Here is a 12,985-nt window from a genome sequence, read left to right as displayed (position 1 = left end):
TTTTTTTTAATTGCAGGCAAAATATCCTATTATCTCTGTAATAGTTTTGAGGTTACTATTTTGTAGAGTATGTGTGAATAAAACTAGGCATTAAACAAGTATGAAAGCAATATTATGAATATGCCAGGAGCTGTTACTCAGAACAATTGAATTTGCTTAATAACATGCATCCTTAAAATGAATCAGGGAAACTTTAACTCTTCAATATTAGATTAGTTCCATATATAAATTTGCTTTTCAAAAAAATTAAGATTGTCTGAGAATTAGAAGACCAGCTATTGACTGGGGGAAAATAGTGCAGAAGACGTATCTTAAGATAGTGAGACCCCACCTCACCCCTGTTAGAGTGACCGCATTCCAGAAACGGTGACAGCACCGAGTGCTGGAGAGACCGTGGAGCAGCAGGAAGCCTCACTCATTGCTGGTGGGGATGCCAAATGATTCAGGCACTTTGGAAGACAGTTTGATGGTGTCTTACAAAATAAACATACTCTTACCGTATGATCCAACCGTTGCACTCCTGTTACTTACCCAAAGGAGTTGAAAATTTGTTTTCAGCAGGAGATTGAAGGCCTGCTCTTGCACTGTTAGTTGAAGAAGGAAATGTAAAATTGTCAGTTTTAATTTTAGTTTTCCCCAGATTTACGTATTGCATGCTGAACATGAATTTAAAAACACTTTATTGGTATAAAGTGTTATTTAAATACACACACACGCACACACACAATGGAATACTACTCAGCCATAAAAGAATAAAAATTTGCCATTTGTAATATGGATGGACCTGGAGAGTATTACACTTAGTGAAATAAATCATAGAAAGTCAAACATAATTTAAAAAAAATCACTTCAGCTATTTCCCTGCTAACTTTGCAGGTGGAATCTTGAAGGTCAGACTGAAGAGTCTGCCCAAACTTCTGGCACACAGGCGCAGTATGATGACATAATACTTTATAAGACTAGCCTTTCAGTGGTTTACCTGAGGTTTACAGTATAATCTTTTTTTTTTCCCATTTTTTAATTTTTGTTTTCATTTCCATTACTCTAAGAGGTGGGATACGGAGGGTGGGAGGGAGGCTCAAGAGGGAGGGGTATGGGGATATATGTATAAATAAAGCTGATTCACTTTGTTGTACAGCATAAATTGGCACAACATTGTAAAACAATTATACCCCAGTGATGATCAGTTATGTCGGGATCCTTGCGGTCCTTTCTGGTGTCCGAGGTCGTCTGCTGGTGTTCAGTTGGTTCTCTGTGGGAATTATTGCGTCTTTTGGTGCATTGCCAATGCATCTGTGGAGAGGGATGCATTCGACGTCCCTCTACTTAGCCGCCATCTTTTTCTCCTCTACAGTATAATCTTAAAGGAGGTGTTGGGGAAGAAACTTTTCCTGTACCCTCTTAGATTCAGTAGGTTAGGGTGTGCAAATTAAAAACCAACAAAAGATAGATTAGCAAGAGAAAAGACGGAATTTATTAATGCCTGCGAAGTGTACACCACAGGAGTGCTCAGTGATGAGTATCTCAAATAGGTGGTAAAATTTTGGAACTTGTATGCCTAACTTAGTAGGAGAAGTGGAGGGGAGGAAGGCTTTAATGGGAAGAACAAATAAGTTTTCTTGTTTAGGAGAACAAATGGGAGATAAGAAAGTTTGTGAAACATTTGCCTGTGTGGGTGCAAATAGTCTTTCCATCTTCTTCATGACCATGAAACTCCCCCAGACAGGGTATTTATATTAGATTTACTCTTGGTCTCTGTCCTGGGAGTAGAAGCCAACCTGAAATGGGAATTTATGGCAGTTCTCATTTCTTAGAAGTTTCTGCTTTTAGTCAGATAAGGGAAGCTCTGAGAAGGTTTCTTTTCTACATCCTGAATCTCAAATGTCTTCAGCTTAAAATAATCTTTATGCCAAAGTGGCATATTTTAGGATGGCATAGCCTGATCCTCTTCAAAGGTAAAGTTAACTAACCAAGTGAGTCTCTTCCAGATAAAAAATGGACTTGGATTAAGGTGGTTATCCATGGAAATGAAAATGCTGCAGATATAAAGGATTTTGTATAAGCTTAAGTTTGAAGGATTTAGTAATTAGCTAGTGTAGTAAAGGGCAGGAAAAAAAGAAAAATTCAATTGTAGGTCTCTTTTTTAATGTTTGTACTAAATTTCCCTTTATATTCCTTGGAGCACTCAAAGAAGGAATTTTGCAAAGAGCAAAGCAAAGGTAAACCTTCTATTACACCTATATGGTAAAGGATGAACTAACATCCTTGATAGATAGTCTAGGCCTAAGGGGACGATAAGCTCTGCTGCCCGAGAGAGAACTTTTTCTCTGTGGTGACCACCCTTTTTGGCTCAATAACTAACTAGTAACATAATTCCTTTTTTTTTTTTGGCACACGGGCTTAGTTGCCCCGCGGCATGTGGGATCTTCCTGGAGCAGGGATCGAACTCATGTCCTCTGCATTGGCAGGCAGATTCCCAACCACTGCACCACCTAGGAAGCCCTAACATAATTCTTTTAGTGCTTCCAGGGGTACAAAAAGTCACAAGAGTCGTTTTGTCATTATCATGTTTGTGTGGGTAGGTGCTCTGGTGGTGGGAACACTTCCCCGCTTCAGTGTAAAGCAGGGTCAGCACAATTCTCCAGCACTGTTGTTATCTCAGATCTGCTGCTGTGTTGCTTCAGGGCCTTGAGCTGTTTAACCTTTTAAAGGGTCTTTTTATTTTTACTCTAATAATTGTTAGTGTTCTTTTAAACCAAAATTAGGAAGGCCTGAAGGGGGGTGTCAAGCATATTGTTTCATAGGCCCCCAAGATGAGTCCTTTGTAATTTGGATCAGTGGATTCTCCTGTGGTATCTCAGCAATTATTTCTTCTCAAAGGTGTTTTATTTCTCCTTCATTGGTTTCTTCCCCCTCCCTATAAATTTGCTCCGATATTCTGTCCTACAGGGAAAATCCTTTTAACAGAAAAGCTTGAGCTCTTTCCCTAGCTAACTTCTCACAAGTAGCTGAATCCATTCCTCACTACCACTCTAAGAAGCTCTCCTTTCAGAGGTCATTAGCAACATGATGCCGGGTCCAGTGGCCTTTCCTTCTTGAGAATTAAGGAATCCAGAATATGTCACCCCAAAATATGCTTTTCTCTGCCCTCCCCTTTTCTGCCTAAAGGCAGGATATAAATCCCCCTTTTTTACTGGAAACAGATTTTTATCAGACCTGAGAAGACACCAGAGGAATCGGCAAACAAACCTTGCTCCCTTACTTAGATTCCTCCCAGAATTTAACCTTCCCACAGTCTGAGCCGTTGGATGCCTAAAACTGCTTTCCTTTGTCCTGTCCTTTCCCTATGAATCTGTTGTTCTTTGTTGAAGATCCCATCTAAGCCGCAGTTCTAAGCCACCGCTTTGTTATCTTTCATTGAGGTTTCTCCTATGTTATGGGCACTGCATTAGTTAGTAAACTGTTTTTCTCTTGTTAATCTTTTTGTTAATGGAGCCCTAGTTGAAAGATGAGTAGAGGTAAAGTTTTGCCTCCTCCATGAGAACTTACACCATCCCTTCAATCTTAAAACTTTAATTTGCCTTCAGTTTCTGAAAACTGCTCAGAAATCATTTTATCTCCTATTTCTCAGATTAGTTCTTGCATTTCTTTTCATGGTTCTTTTATGCAGATGTTTCCCAAGGTCGTTGTTTTGTTTTTTTTCTGTTATCTCCCTTAGTGGTTTCATCTCTTGCTATAGGTTTTTTAAAATTTAATTAGTTAATTAATTGGCTGCATTGGGTCTTCGTTGCTGCATGCAGGCTTTTCTCTAGTTACAATGAGCAGGGCCTACTCTTTGTTGTGGTGCATGGGCTTCTCATTGCTGTGGCTTCTCTTGTTGCAGAGCATAGGTGCTAGGCACATGAACTTCAATAGTTGAGGCATGTGGGCTCAGTAGTTGTAGCACATAGGCGTAGTTGCTCCTTGGCATGTGGAATCTCCCAGGGCCAGGGATCAAACCCATGTCTCCTGCATTGGCAGGCGGATTTTTTTTTTTTTGTAATTAATTAATTAATTAGTTTACTTTTAGCTGTATTGGGTCTTTGTTGCTGTGCGTGGGCTTTCTCTAGTTGCAGTGAGCAGGGGCTACCCTTTCTTGCGGTGCGTGGGCTACTTATTGCGGTGGCTTCTCTTGTTGCGGAGCACGGGCTCTAGGCTCGTAGGCTTCAATAGTTGTGGCACTTGGGCTCAGTAGTTGTGGCTCAAGGGCTCTAGAGTGCAGGCTCAATAGTTGTGGCGCACGGGCTTCGTTGCTCCGTGGCATGTGGAATCTTCCTGGGGCAGGGTTTGAACCCGTGTCCCCTGCATTGACAGGCGGATTCTCCACCACTGTGCCACCTAGGAAGTCCTATTGCTTCTTTTTTGAGATCTGTCTCCAACTTTAATCTCAGTCTTAACCTTTTCCATTAGTTTCAGATTTAGCATTTTCAGACAGATCTTCTGGTGTTTCTAATTTAACCTATTATATAAACTGAATTGACTGGCTAAAAGTAGTGAATCTTAATCCCTAGCATACACCATATATAAAAATTAATTTTCAGTGGATCAGGAATCTAAATGTGAAAGGTAAACAATAATGTTTCTAGACGAAAATGTAGGAGAATATTTTCATGACTTTGAGATCAGCAGAAAATGTTTAACAGGACACAAAAAAGTACTAACCACTGAAGGAAAGGCTGATAAATTGGACTTAGTGAAGTTAAGGTCACCAGAAGACTCCATGAGAGGATAGTATTATTTAACAAAAAAAGCAATGAACCATCACCGTAGAGCATAACATGGATTTAAGACAAGAATATAGCGTGGATGAATCTCAGAACAATTGTGCTGAGTGAACGAAGCCAGCCAGACAGTACGTACAGTATGATTCATGTAAAACTCTGGAACACGCAGGGAGGGATCTTCAGTGACAGAAGGCATATCAGAGGTTGCTTAGCTATGGGGGATTATGGGGGTGGGGCTGGAGGGAGCGATTACAGGGAACATGAGGAAACTTTTGGGGAGTAATTGTTGTGTTCACTATTTTGTGATGATTTTACGGTTATAAACATGTCAAAACTTATCTAATCTTACACTTCCAATCTATTTATCATTAATTATACCTCAATAAAGCTGTATTTAATGTGGGCACAAAGACCCCACCCAAATGAGAACAGGCGAAGGCCATTTATTCAGAGTTTGTTGTAGCAGAGAAGTCAGTTCTAGCACTTGCCTTTGGCAGAGGTGCAAAGGCAGGTAGACCTTTGGGGAAGCTGTATAAGGGAAAAAAGGCAAGAAAGGCTTCAGGTATGTCCTGATTTGGGCTATTGGCACAGGGAAGCTGTAGGCAGCCTGACTACAAGTGGGGGTATCCTATATGATTGGTTGGGGGGTACATGTTTGGCTTTCTCTGGTTGGTCCTAAGTTGGAAGGAGGGATAAAAATTAGTGAAGCTGTCAGTTAATCAAGTCCTGGCTGTTTGGTGCCATTTTTACAGGGGTTATTGTTTGACTTCCTGGACTAGTTGCTAGAGACAGCCTGACTTCCTTGACTGGTTACTGTAGATAGTAGGTTGGCTTCCTGGGCCAGATTTTTGAAGATTGTGGGTCAGAGCTCTATCTTGATATATATATAGTTTGGCCATTGTCCATTAGTATACTGTGACTCTCATGGTAAGAAACAAATTGCACAAGAAAGACAAGCCACAAACTGGGAGAAGATATTTGCAGTACATATCCGACAAAGTACTTAATCCACTATATATTTTTTTAAAACTCCCACAGTGCAGTAAGAAAAAGACAACTTAATTTTTTTAAGTGGGCAAAAGGCTTGAACTAGCACTTTATGAAAGAGGATATCCAAATGTCTAATAAACATTTGAAAAGGTGCCAGTAAGGGAAAGGCAGTCATCATTTCATCACTAAGTTAATCACCAATCATTCAATGCAGATTAAATAAGATATCACCACACTTCTACCAGGATGGCTAAAGTTAAAGAATCAGCAATACTAAGTGGTGGTATAGATGTGGAACAACAGGAGCTCTAATGTACTGTTGGTGATGGTGTAAATTGGTACAGATCCTGGAAAACTGTTTGGCGGTATCTGTCAATACTAAATACAGGCGTACCTTGGGTACATTGTAGATTGGTTCCAGATCACTGTGATAAAGTGAATCATGAATTTTTTGGTTTCCCTGTGCAAATAAAAGTTGTGTTTAAACTAAACTGTAGACTCTTAAGAGTGCAATAGCATTATGTCTTTAAAAAAAAAATGGGTATTGTATGCTGACTCACACATACGGAATCTAAAAATGGTACTGATGAACTCAGTGACAAGAACAAGGACACAGATACAGCAAATGGACTGGAGAACTTGAGGTATGGGAGGGGGCGGGGGGTGAAGGGGAAACTGAGATGAAGCGAGAGAGTAGCACAGACATATATATACTACCAACTATAAAATAGATAGTCAGTGGGAAGTTGTTGTATAACAAAGGGAGTCCAACTCGAGGATGGAAGATGCCTTAGAGGACTGGGGCGGGGAGGGGGGGGGGGGAGTCAAGGAAGGGAGGGAATACGGGGATATGTGTATAAAAACAGATGATTGAACTTGGTGTACCCCCCAAAAAATAAAAAATAAAAAATAAATGGGGCTTCCCTGGTGGCGCAGTGGTTAAGAATCCACCTGCCAATGCAGGGGACATGGGTTCGGGTGCTGGTCCCGGAAGATCCCACATGCTGTGGAGCAACTAAGCCCATGTGCCACAACTCCTGAGCCTGTGCGCTAGAGCCTGTGAGCCACAACTATTGAGCCCTCCTGCCACAACTACTGAAGGCTGTGCACCTAGAGCCCATGCTCTGCAGCAAGGGAAGCCACCACAATGAGAAGCCTGCGCACCATAACAAAGAGTAGCCCCTGCTCACTGCAACTAGAGAAAGTCCATGCACAGCAACAAAGACCCAATGCAGCCAATAAGTAAATAAATAAATTTATTTTTAAAAAATACAAAAATGAGATGTGCCAAGATGTCAGCCTCCAGGAGAGCTCGTGCAGATGAGTGCTCCCTAATGTTTCTGCCACCAGTGTCTATGTCCCCAGCGTCTCCCCCACACCAGGATACTGTCCAGGACCAGCAGCATTCTCCAGCAGCCTGAAGATGTGTTGGAGGTTGTTGAGAAGGGTGTGCAGATCCTTGTGATTGGCCGAGGGATGAGTGAGGGCTTGAAGGTACCCCCATCAACTGTGGAGTACCTCAAGAAAAAAGGCAGTGATGTATGGGTCCTCCAGACAGAGCAGGCAGTGAAGGAGTATAATGCCTTGGTTACTCAAGGCATCAGGGTGGGAGGGGTCTTCCATTCTACCTGCTGATGGAGGCTTAAGAGAATAAATCACTAAGCAATCAAAAAAAATACAAAAATGTACATACCTTAATTTAAAAATACTTTATTGGGACTTCCCTGGTCCCTCAGTGGTTAAGAATCCTCCTGCCAGGGCAGGGGACATGGGTTCAATCCCTGGTCCGTGAAGATCCCACGTCGCAGAGCAACTATGCCCGCGTGCCACTACTTCTGATCCCGCTCACCCTAGAGCCTGTGCACTGCAACGAAGAACAGCCCCCGCTCACCACAACTAGAGATAGCCCGCGTGTAGCGATGAAGACCTGACACAGCCAAAAACTAAATACATTCATTTAAAAATAATAATAAAAATAAATGCTTTATTGCTAAAAAATGCTAACCGTCATCTGAGCCTTCAGTGTGTCGTAATCTTTTTGCTGGTGAAGAGTTTGAAATATTTTGAGAATAACCAAAATATAACACCGAGACATGAAGTGAGTAAATGCCATGGGAAAAATGGCACTGATAGACTTGCTCAACGCAGAGCTGACACAAACCTTCACTTTCTTTAAAAAAAAGGTGGGGGGGGGGAATATCTGTGAAGCACAGTAAAGCAAGGTGCAATAAAACAAGGTCTGCCTGCATCCGTGTACTTTGTGACCCAACATCAGCACTCCTGGCTTCGCATCTGATAGTAATGAGTGTTTATATTCACCACAAGTCTCATGTAAGAATATAATGGCTAAAAGCAGGAGACAACCCCAATGTTTATCAACAGTAGAATTTATAAATTGTGGTGTATTCGTGAAGTGGAGTGCTATGTAGCAATGAAAAACAATAAACGGCTGCATGCGGCATTATAAATGAATCTTAGACATAATGTCGAATAAAGAAAGCTACACAACAAAAAGAGTTAATACTATTTGATTCCATTTGTAAGAAATTCAAAACAGACAAAACTAACCTGTGGCGACAACGGTCAGAATCATGGTTACCTTTTGGTGGTTTTATTGACCAAGGGGACACAAAGGAGCCTCCTGGGTTATTGGAAATGTTCCATAACTTGATCTGGGTCATCATTGTATGAGTGTTTATGTATAAAATGTTTTTTGAGCTGTACACCTAAGATTTGCGCATTTCACTACCTGTAAGTTATACCTCAATAAAGAACAGTGTTTTGTTTTTAACTTGGACTCATTATTTCCTGTTTCAGCTCTGTCCTTTTGTTTACACCTTTCCTTAAAACTAGCTCTCCCTCTGGTTTTCTTGTTTTTTTGTTGACTGAAACCCCATTAAACTTTTTGCACTCAGTCCTTAAATCCTGTCAGCTCTTCCTTTAAAATGCCTCCCATCTATACTATTTCCAAACCATGTCTGTATTAGAGTTTTAGCCTTGACCACAAGCCTGAATCATTGCCAAGGACCTAATTGGTTTCCCTGCTTTCTATGCTCAAAACTATTCTACAGTATGCCAGCAAAGCTACCTTTCTAAAGCACCATTTGGACTGGTTTTGCTTCCTCTCCTCAAAAGCCTTGAGGGTGCTCCTATTTCTGACATGTGAGATGCAGTCTCTAGCATTGTATTTAAGACTCTCGTGGTCTGGCCCCAACACCATACACAACCGCTGGAAAGTTGGAATACTTAATAGTTCCAAACCCATTTTGCTCTCCGTGGCTTATACGCCTGTGTTCCTGCTCTTCTCCCCATAAATGCTTTCTTCCTCATATCGGCCCCTTCTCAAACCATTGTAATCTGGGGGTTTGTGACGTACTTCATGAAATCCGTGAACTCCCTGAATATATCCAAACATTTTCTGTGTATGTGCATTTTTTTGGAGAAAGGGCTTGTCATATGTCATCAGATTTTCAAAAGGGGTGCAAAACCCACACCCCTACCCCACCCGTCCAAAGTTACATTGATTTAGTGGCCTTTTGAAGGAATGTTAACTCATTTTGTGTTTTAGTAAAGTTTTTGTCTGATTAAAACTTAGTCTTCAATATTCTGGGTAATAAAACTTTTTTAATAGGTAAGTAATGTAACTTTTTTAACAGATAAGTTATATTTAAAAGCTCAGAGTTTCAGATTCAGGTAAAATGGCTTGTCTCATCTGTTTTTTAGGTCTATAGATTTAGCTCGTGTGGAATTTATTTTCCTCAAAAGATAGTATCTTTCTATTTTTCACTTTGGTGTCTCTAGTGAAGGGGGAAATTTTTGTTACCTCCTACATGATTATTCATACAGCTAGTAGACAATACCATCTCTGTGTGCTTTTTTGTAGCAGTCCCTTTTAAAAGATATTAGTCACATTTTTCAACAGTTTTTTTTTTTTTGTTTTTGTTTTTCTGTTTTAGATTCCTATAGGCAATGGAAACTGATCTCAATTCTCAGGACAGAAAGGACCTGGACAAGTTCATTAAGTTTTTTGCCCTCAAGGTAATATATCCGTTCTCTTGAGCCTCGAACTGTTAGAAATAACTTCCATGCTTCTCCCTTTTCGGAAATACAGCATAACAGCTTGCAGCTTGCCCATTTTAAGGGATACTTCTGTCTGTTGTAAACCAAACTGTGAAATTTGGGGGCGGTACTGGGGGTGTAACTAAAAAGTAGCTTCCAATTTTCCACAGCTCCTTGTTCAAAAACAAATTTTTTTTGCAAGCCTGTTTGCAGAAATGTCAAACTTATTATGCCAGGGTATTGGCACGGTATGCTCCCCTGGGGGTGGGAACAACGACTGTGGACTGGAATGGACAGCAGTTTGGGCATCTTTCCCTAACCATCAACTACCTCTGAAATGTCTCACTTTTGTTTATTGTTCCCTTCTGGGTAAATGAAGAGATAAGACTGAATTTTGAGTGCTTCAGAAGGCATATTTTCCTCAACCTAAAAGTCATTTCCAGCTCTCTCGCTCCCTGCTCTCAACTGTTGCTATGTAAGAACAGTCCCTGAAGTAGATTCTGGTTGTGAAGTAGTTGGAAGACTTTTGCCATATGGGCCAAGTCATGTGGAATCTTGTGGCATCCTTGGTTTAAATCTACTATGGTTACATAAGTGTATGGCAGTGAATATTTAAACCTGCGGTGGGACTTGTTTCTTTATGAACGTCAGAGCCACCATGTGCAACTTCCCTTCTGCCACGTGAGGATATTATAGATTACAAGCCTCAAGCCATAATTTCTCTAGGTGGTTGACACCGTGCCCTGAGGAATATTTACGGTATTGTTTTTGTGCCTTGTTTTTTCTCTCCTTCTTGAAGGTTTTGAACCCTGCCCTTTCCTGAAGTCCAGTTATGGTCATCGACATCTTCTGAGCCCTGCGTGGGAAGGGGTTTAACCCCAATTGGGAGCCAAGTCAACTTGTTACAACTTTTCCTCTTTGACTTTTTGTTCATTTGCTTTTTTCAGACTGTCCAAGTGATTGTCCAGGCTCGACTGGGCGAGAAGATTTGTACTCGTTCGTCTTCTTCCCCAACGGGTTCAGACTGGGTAAAATCTCTGTTCTTTGCCAAGGGACATACTATGGTGTTTGTCGTAAGGAATCGTAGTGCAGTAATAAATAATACTGTTTCTAGTATTACTAAACCACAACATTAAAATTCCTAATTCCATTTGATCCATTCACTTGGAACGTTTGTTCTTCGTCAAATGTTAGTCCGATGTATTTGTTTTTTGGCTTTCCCCTGTGATGGGTGAAAAACCGTCTCAACCTGAGTTTTGGGGCTATCGGTCAAGAGCAATGCCTGCAGTACTCAGCGTCCAGTCTTACTGCTTTATGTCTCCATGAGGTTCCTTGTGCATGTTTAACACAAACTTCCTTTTGTGTTCTAGTTCAATTTAGCGATCAAAGACATCCCGGAGGTGACACATGAAGCAAAGAAGGCGCTGGCAGGGCAGCTGCCCGCCGTCGGGAGGTCTATGTGTGTGGAGATCTCACTCAAGACTTCTGAGGTAAGGTTATGGCTGGGATGATGTCTTTTTTTTTTTTTTTTTAACTTTTTCATTTGATATTGGAGCATAGCTGACTAACAACGTTGTGATAGTTTTAAGTGCACAGCAGAGGGACTCAGCCATACACTCCCCTCCCGTCCAGGCTTCCATGTAACATTGAGCAGAGTGCCCTGTGCTAGACAGTATGTCCTTGTTGGTTGTCCATTTTAAATATAGCAGTGTGTACGTGTCAATCCCAAACTCCCTAACTGTCCCTTCCCCGTGGTAACCATAAGTTCATTCTCTCAGTCTGTGAGTCTGTTTCTGTTTTGTAAATAAGTTCATTTGTATCATTTCTTTTTAGACTCTGCATATAAGGGATATCATACGATATTTCTCCTTCTCTGTCTGACTTAACTTCACTCAGCATGACAGTCTCCAGGTCCATCCATGTTGCTGCAAATGGCATTAAATTCATTCTTTTTAATGGCTGAGTAATATTCCATTGTATACATGTACCACACCTTCTTTATCCACTCCTCTGTTGACGGACATTTAGGTTGCTTCCATGTCCTGGCTCTTGTGAACAGTGCTGCAGTGAACATTGTGGTACCTGTACCTTTTTGAATTATGGTTTTCTCCGGGTATATATGCCCGAGAGTGGGATTGCAGGGTCATATGGTAGTTCTATTTTTAGTTTTTTAAGGAACCTCCATACTGTTCTCCATAGTGGCTGCACCAATTTACATTCCCACCAACATTGCAGGAGGGTTCCCTTCTCTCTGCCAGGATGGTGTCTTAACTTGGCACTCAGAGCTCTTCACACTCCGGTTCCAGCTCAGCCTCATTCCTGCCCCTTCCCTCTCGGATTATCTCATCATTCTCTGAGGGGGTCATGGGTTTTGTACTTATTCTTCCAACCCCTTGGAATAAACTCTTCACCCTCATCTTTATATGTATCATCTATATGTGATATGTTGCTGCACATCCTTCAACACTCATGTGCTCTAGAGGAGCTCCCTTTCTAAACCCTCTTTAGACTTCTCAAGTGTTTTCTTTACGTTTGTTTCCAGAGTAGAACTATATTGTCGGGGTTTTTTTAATGTGTTTTTGCTCACCTTATTCCATGTCAGGATTGAGGCAAATATTGTTTCTTTCATGTTTATTAATCTGTGTCTACTACAGGCTTGTGAGGCTGCATGGTGTAATAAAGGGCAAATGAGTTTGGAGCTATACAGACCCCAATTCAGATCCTAGTTGAGCAACTTGGCCAAATAACTTAACCCCACCTCCACTAACACCATCAAAGTAACACAACACTTCAGAGTCTTACAGGGCTATCGTATTTCCTCATTTCATTCTTATTTGTAGATTACCTAACATAACGTATGATAGGTGATCATTACATGTCCTGTTCATCCTTTGTGCTTTTATTCTTGAGGTCAGCAGCTATGCCACATCTTATTTATCTGTGTAGTTCTTCATTTCTTTTTGAAATGAGGCAGGATATAATTAAACAATCATCTCTCTGCCTGGCACAGTGCCTGGGATGGCACACAGTAGGCTCTCAATTTTGTTGAATGCATGATGTCAGAACTTATTCCATGGCAACTTTCAGCACCAAATAAAACAAAACTTCCTACTCGTTACTGAATTGCTAGTGTATACTGTGGATTATTTTCCTTAGTGACCCATAGGGAGTCC

At 41.1% G+C, this 12,985-nt stretch overlaps 1 protein-coding gene across 4 annotated transcripts in view; it reads left to right on the top strand.

Annotated features, from left to right (window-relative positions):
- The window catches only part of ATG13 (autophagy related 13), a 40,463-nt gene that overhangs the window by 7,192 nt on the left and 20,286 nt on the right, over positions 1-12,985 (top strand). For 3 of the 4 annotated variants that reach the window (XM_057748953.1, XM_057748951.1, XM_057748950.1), the window contains exons 3-5: positions 9,710-9,791; positions 10,760-10,840; positions 11,183-11,302. In XM_057748953.1, the coding sequence (XP_057604936.1) occupies positions 9,723-9,791; positions 10,760-10,840; positions 11,183-11,302 (270 nt within the window). In that variant the 5' untranslated portion in view covers positions 9,710-9,722. Of the gene's footprint in view, positions 1-9,709; positions 9,792-10,759; positions 10,841-11,182; positions 11,303-12,985 lie in introns of those variants that run through there. The other variant, XM_057748952.1, reaches the window with a different exon arrangement.

The sequence above is a fragment of the Hippopotamus amphibius genome, chromosome 9, assembly GCF_030028045.1.
Source record: "Hippopotamus amphibius kiboko isolate mHipAmp2 chromosome 9, mHipAmp2.hap2, whole genome shotgun sequence".
NCBI lineage: Eukaryota > Metazoa > Chordata > Mammalia > Artiodactyla > Hippopotamidae > Hippopotamus > Hippopotamus amphibius.
Note: the sequence above shows the minus strand (reverse complement) of the source record. Positions and strands in the feature narration are given on the sequence as shown.